The sequence below is a fragment of the Arachis stenosperma genome, chromosome 1, assembly GCF_014773155.1.
Source record: "Arachis stenosperma cultivar V10309 chromosome 1, arast.V10309.gnm1.PFL2, whole genome shotgun sequence".
NCBI classification, from domain to species: Eukaryota; Viridiplantae; Streptophyta; class Magnoliopsida; order Fabales; family Fabaceae; genus Arachis; species Arachis stenosperma.
In genome coordinates, this window is record NC_080377.1 from 12,489,084 (window position 1) to 12,495,483 (window position 6,400).

The 6,400-nt window shown below is 32.6% G+C and overlaps 1 protein-coding gene across 1 annotated transcript; it reads right to left on the reverse strand.

Moving 5' to 3' along the window:
* Positions 1–1,466: 1,466 nt before the first annotated feature.
* Positions 1,467–5,195, reverse strand: LOC130943818 (la-related protein 1B). The gene is made up of 6 exons (XM_057871849.1): positions 4,498–5,195; positions 3,590–4,094; positions 3,353–3,512; positions 3,174–3,264; positions 2,590–2,661; positions 1,467–2,477 (listed from the first exon to the last, which is right to left on the reverse strand). Exons 1-6 carry the CDS (start codon positions 4,891–4,893, stop codon positions 2,217–2,219), a joined length of 1,485 nt encoding a protein of 494 aa, XP_057727832.1. The 5' UTR covers positions 4,894–5,195; the 3' UTR covers positions 1,467–2,216.
* Positions 5,196–6,400: the final 1,205 nt, after the last annotated feature.

Here is a 6,400-nt window from a genome sequence, read left to right on the forward strand (position 1 = left end):
AATCCCAAAACTCACTAGAAGATAAAAATATTGCTGGAAACTTGATAGACACAAGAACATAAATACGTGATAATTTTCCCATCATTACTAACTTGTATAAATTATTGTAGAGTAAATATCGTTTTTGTTCTCAACGTTTGGGGTAAGTCTTAAAGTTGTCCCTAACGTTTCAATCGTCCTATTTAAGTCCCTAACGTTTCAAAATAGACTCAATGTTGTCCTGCCGTTAGGAATCCGTTAACAGAATTGATGGCGGGACAAAATTGATACGATTTTAAAACGTTAGAGACTTAAATAGGATAAAAACGTTGGGGACAAAAATGATACATAGAAATAAATTTTAATTTTATTATTCAATAATATCAATTTTTTACTATATATAGTATTCAATTATTTTTTAATCACATCTAAGTAAATTACACTAAATCATATTACTTTCATTTTAAATAAATTAATTTTTTTATAATTTTACTCTTAAAGATTTTTAGTTATCATGAAATGTTTGTAGAATGATTAGTATATAAACTTGCAGAAAAAAATAAATAATATATATATAATAAAATATAAATTATATCTTTTGTCTCTAATGTATCAAAATTCTTTAAAATTATAAAAAAATAAATTTATTTAAAATGAAAATAATGTAATTAAGTGTAATTTATTTAGATGTAATTAAAAATTAATTGAATATTATGTACATTAAAAAATTAATATTATTGAAAGATAAAATTAAATTAAAATTTGTTTTTATGTATTGTTTTTGTCCCTAACGTTTTCGTCCTATTTAAGTCACTAATATTTCAAAATCGTTTCAATTTTGTCCCGCCGTCAATTCTGTTAGAACAGGACAACATTGAGTCAATTTTGAAACGTTAGGAACTTAAATAGGACTATTGAAACGTTAGGGACAACTTTAAGACTTATCCCAAACATTGGGGACAAAAACGATACTTTACTCATTATTGTATAAACCATATGTATCATATTACTGACTTGTATAAATTATTGTATAAAGTCTGCTATTTGGGCTATCCTGGTATTAAGAGCCCATTTTTTATGCCAAGTTTATTTAGTGCTAGTATGGAATCAAATCATGTTCTACTATTATGCCAAGTTTATTTAGTGTTAATATGGAATCAAATCATGTTCTACTATTATGTCGTGGAATCAAAGAAGTTATTAGTTCGCCAAAATTTTCTTCTTTTTTTTTTGGCAATTTTTCTCCTATTTGACATTTAGTTATTACCATTAGTTTTTTAACTTTCCTTGTAATATGTAACTCTTGGACAGTTGTATAAAGTTGCGGAATATTTGTAAGAAATTTCTATCAAAAATTTAAATTAAAAATATATGAAATTGCCATAAACACACCTTAGAATACAATTGCTAACTGGTAATATTCAAAACACTTTTTTTTTTCAAAAAAATCAAAATTATATAAAATGTTGAACGAACATGGAACCGAATAAATTCATAAGTACATACCAATTAATATTAATAAGTCATCATAAAGTATACCAACATCATACAATAAATCAAATTAATTACATAATAAAAATAAATTGTCATAAGGATCAGTTAAACATCATTCAAACTTCAAAAGTCTATCATAATCCCCATAAGTTTAAAATAAAATAAACCCTTAAGGATGATCTAAACCTAAGAAAATGTGAGTTTAAATTAAAAAAAAAAAACAAATTAGAAAAAAAAAAGGTCTAAAGACCAAGTCATTCCAGACATGTGACTGCAAAATCATGCAATCATCATCTGTTAAGCAGTTGCAGAGACAATCTCCACCACAGACAGCCATCTTCACCCTTCACTTGCAGCAGCATAGAGAACTCATTCAACACCCAATTATAGCAGGTACAAGGAGAGAAACTGACCCCAAAGATTTTAAAAAATAGCTAAGGGGAAGGTTTGGGGAAAAAGAAAGAAGAAAGTAAAAAAACAAATCCCCTGATTTAAACAAACAACCACCATCATGCCATCAGAGTAGGACAGCCGTGTATATATATATTTTTGATATAATGTATAAAATTGTGTCTATTCTTTGAGGGATTTTTCCTTCCCATTTCTCAATCATGTTTTTCTATATACCTCATGAGAAATTGCATCGCACCACCCATATGTAAAAATTAAGACCATGATAGATACCTGCTTTCCATTTTGCCCTAAGAATATTCTCCAAAAAATCTTTTTTAGAACATCTGAAACTAGTTTTGCGCAGAAATTGAGTGATTTGAAACCTGAATCCCAGCTTGACCACCATCGCTGGTGGAGGGCAGAAGTTGACTATTTAATTCCCCAAAAGGCCTATTCTGTAAAGCATCTAATCCTTGAGCACTGTCATTGTTAGTTGACTCTAGCGCAATGCCTTGAATCTGTTCTGCCAACCTTCCAACAGTCTGAGAACTCATGATATTAGGGGGAATGAGCCATCTGGCCCAATCATTTCGCCTCCTTATCTTGTCGCCCTATAATTGAAATAAAAACAAATATGATTAAACTTTGTAACAATAAATATGAAAAAATCCTTTGAGAATTTAAAACTAAGAACTTGACATCTAATGAGTTTAGAAAATATACATTCACTTCAAGGACGGATGAAGTTCGAACAGCATCCAACACAACCTGGATGTTATCAGTCAGCTGCATAACCTGGTAAATACAAACTAATGGTCATCTAACTGCAGATGATTCTACACAACTCAAATATCCAGCAACAAATAAATTTTCACGATAGTTAGAAGGTTAAATAATTACATATAATCTTAAGATAGATTACTATTTTTGAGAAGGTCTTCACCTTTTCTATCTTCAGTATCTTGTCATTTTTTTAATATGCATACTTTAAATACAATGTGTTTGTAATATCAATTTTCATCTATCAACACTAATTCAATGAATATTGATATTGCAACCATAGAAACATAAATCATAGTCATGTATGTTTTCTAGGAAAGTTCTCAAACACAGCAGATGTCGCATCAAAGTACATATAACAGAGACATAATTGAATACTCCAAGAGTAGATTGATTATTTATGGATAATAAGTAAATAAAAAAGTTGTGTTAATCATCTATAAATTCAAACAAACAACCCCATTCATGATAGAAAAGGAGCAGAGGAGTAGTTAATAGCTAGAAACAACAGAAGAACAATAGCTTACTTTCTTGAAGCCTGCTATCAAGCTTATAGGAACCCACCCCTGATCATCCATGTTCTGCCGCAAGTACAGATCTTTGATCAAATTGTCATTACTGCAAAACCAGTTATTGCATGTATGCAGTCATCTTTCCAAATCATATACCAAATGAAAACTGTAGCTAACAAAAATATGAGCATTACCTGAAATAATAATCAATCTGGTTCACTATCTTTGTATACAAGTGCGGATCAGGAGGTTGATAATACATCAAATTTGGTGGTATTGGAGGAATATAAGAAACACCTCTTAGTGAATCCAGGTGTGGAGATGGCATGTACACCATCTGCTGAAGAGGTGGTTCTGAAAATGCATGTAAACATCAGAACATATCCATACACAAAAACATTAAATAGCATGTTAACGTTTATAAATTTTACCAGAATACCCCATGCCCCCAAAAGGCCTCATCTGTGGGGGTGCAGCATAGAAGTGATTAGGAGGAGGTGGTGGCGGAGCTTGCACCATCCTCGGACCAAATCTCGGTGACATATAATTGTCTCTGCCATTGAAGTTTCGATGAGCATTCCAGTCCTGATGCCCATGTCCCTGATCACGTCTGCCACCATAATTATGATGGTGAGCCCCATCTCCACGAGGATGTGGACCACCATTCCGGTTTCTAAACGAATTACGCTGAGGATGGTCATTACGCTGCTGAGGGTGGTCACTAGACCCAAATCCAGTCCTAGAGCCATGGTGTTGGGGCCCTGATGCAGTGACCGAACCTTGAGGACCAGAATGTTGCTGTGGGTGGCCTCCATTAGAGGAGGTATTTGAGTTGTTCCTTCTAAATGTCCTTTGGTGAGTCGGCACTGCATTGCTCATGCCTGCATTGTCCTTTACTTGCCTCTGTGGAGAAGAAGGAACAGAGCTCCCAGTATTCTATAATTATCACTCAAAAACAAATAACCATCAGTGTGTACATTAAACAAACAAACAATAACTAACATCCATGAAAGTAAAATCACGGAGAACAAACGCAATTTCTAGCAATACTCAATCCTCAGTGACATCAACTACTGTTTTATTTGTTCCGTAATTAGAACTACCCCGATTGTGCCCTAAAAATAACAAGCAATACCTTTTTTTTTTCTTTTTCGTTTATTTTCTCTTATTCTTTAGGTTATTCTCTAACTTTCGATCACTGTCAGCTAAGAACTCCTCCGATAAAGGATTTGAAAGCTTTAACAATCATAAATAATGTAACAATTGAAATTACTAACAATGTGATTTAATTTATCCAAATCAAATCAAAATCTGAAAGGAGGAACACAAAAATCGCAACCTGCAATTCCGGCACAGGGCCCTTCGCAGCAGTCTCCGATAGCGCGGGAGATTTCGCCGTAGCCCTGGCTGACTCCACCAACGCCGGCCAAGAATCTGCATCCATGACCTCCGACGAAGAAGAGCCACCACCGCCGCTCGAGGGTTTGCTCCAAGCAGGCCTCCTCCCGGCTCCACCGGCGCCATTGTTCCCGCCGTTGTCAAATCCCTCACGACCAGGCTCCTCCGGCGGCACAGAATTCACAGAAACAGCTGGAGCCTCAACGAGCGGCTGCGTAGGAGGAGCGGCGGCGGCGGCGACGACGTGGCTCCACGCAGAGGAACCAACGCCTCCAGTTCCAACGACGGTGAGATTCGGTGAATGATTGGAAGGAGCACCTGCACCGGTCATGGCCATTGGAATCGGAACGATGATGGAATCGAATAATCACGTGATGGATTGGGAGTGATCACGTGACCGAGAACAGATTGAAGAAGAAAACACGAAATTAGTTAGGGTTCGTTGCTCGGTTTGATTATTCCGATCTCTTTCTCTCTCTCTCTCTCTTTCTCTTTCTCTTTCTCTTTCTCTCTCTCGCTGTGTGATCGCGGAAGTGAGAAGCAGAAGAGGGTGGAAGAAGAGGAGGTTTGTTAAGAGTGTGTGTGCATTTATAGGAACCTAAGGCTCTGTTTGGCACCAAAACGTGTTTTCATTTTTCAAGCTTCTTCTTTCTCTCTCTTCATTCTCAAATTTTTATTTTTATATTACATATTAAATAAGATAAGATATGATAGCAGCTGAAAGATATAAGTATAACTCATTCAATTTTTCGAATGCTACTAGTTAGTAAGGTAGTTTTAAAATTTTAATTCAATTCAAAATAAAAATCGGTTGGAGTTGTTTTTAATTTTTTATCTTACTTACTATTTTAAAATTTTTGTTTCGAAGATACATTGCTTTTAGATATTGATTCTAGTATATTGAATTGAATTGAATTATTGATACTGTAAACAAATAATATTATTTTTATTACTACCATTTAATTGAATTTGGCATCCAAGTTTAAGTACCAATTTTTCCTTTTAATTTTTACTTATTTATTATTAACTAGTTACTTATATAAGGTGTTTATATAAAATAATTTAACTGTATTATATATACACTAAAATTAATTATTAGTATAAAATATATATTAAAATATAAAATACATATTAAAAATGAGTTCATAAATATATAGAAATGATTTTAATGCATCTATTATTATATAAACCAAATTCATGTGTTTGTGTTTAAATCTCTCTCGTTTGTTTTCTACTGTTGTTATGTTGTCACTTTTTTAATTATGATGATTTAAGATCAATAAAAATATCTAACATTATCATGACAATCTTGAACTTAATTAAAAAAATTTTGAGAATCCACTTTGTACGGATAATTAATTTTTACCGAATTTTTTGTTATCTTATTTAAATATCACTATTAACCATAGTTCTAAGCATCAAACTGAATTGACCGATTTTAATAGGATTAATTAAAAATCAAATACCAAATAGATTTTAACAAAGATAAAAATTAGTTACAGATCAAATTATAACTGCTTAAATTTGTACAATTTTGTATCAGCATCAAATTATCATAAAAAAAAAGTATGAATTCTCTTAAATAATAACATGTTGTTCAACGAAGATTGAGTAATAAGGTTTACTGAAACAAAATCCAAAATAAATCAACAAATTCTTGAAGAAGCTTCACTATTGGAAAATTGAATGAAAGCTACCTTTAAATATATTTATGTTTAGCTTTATTCCCCTATATACTACACACTAATTAAGTCTTAATTATATGTAGCTTTCAAACAAGTGTGTTTCTAACATGTATTATTTTATTAATAGATGTGACATGTATAACCATAAATAAATATCAA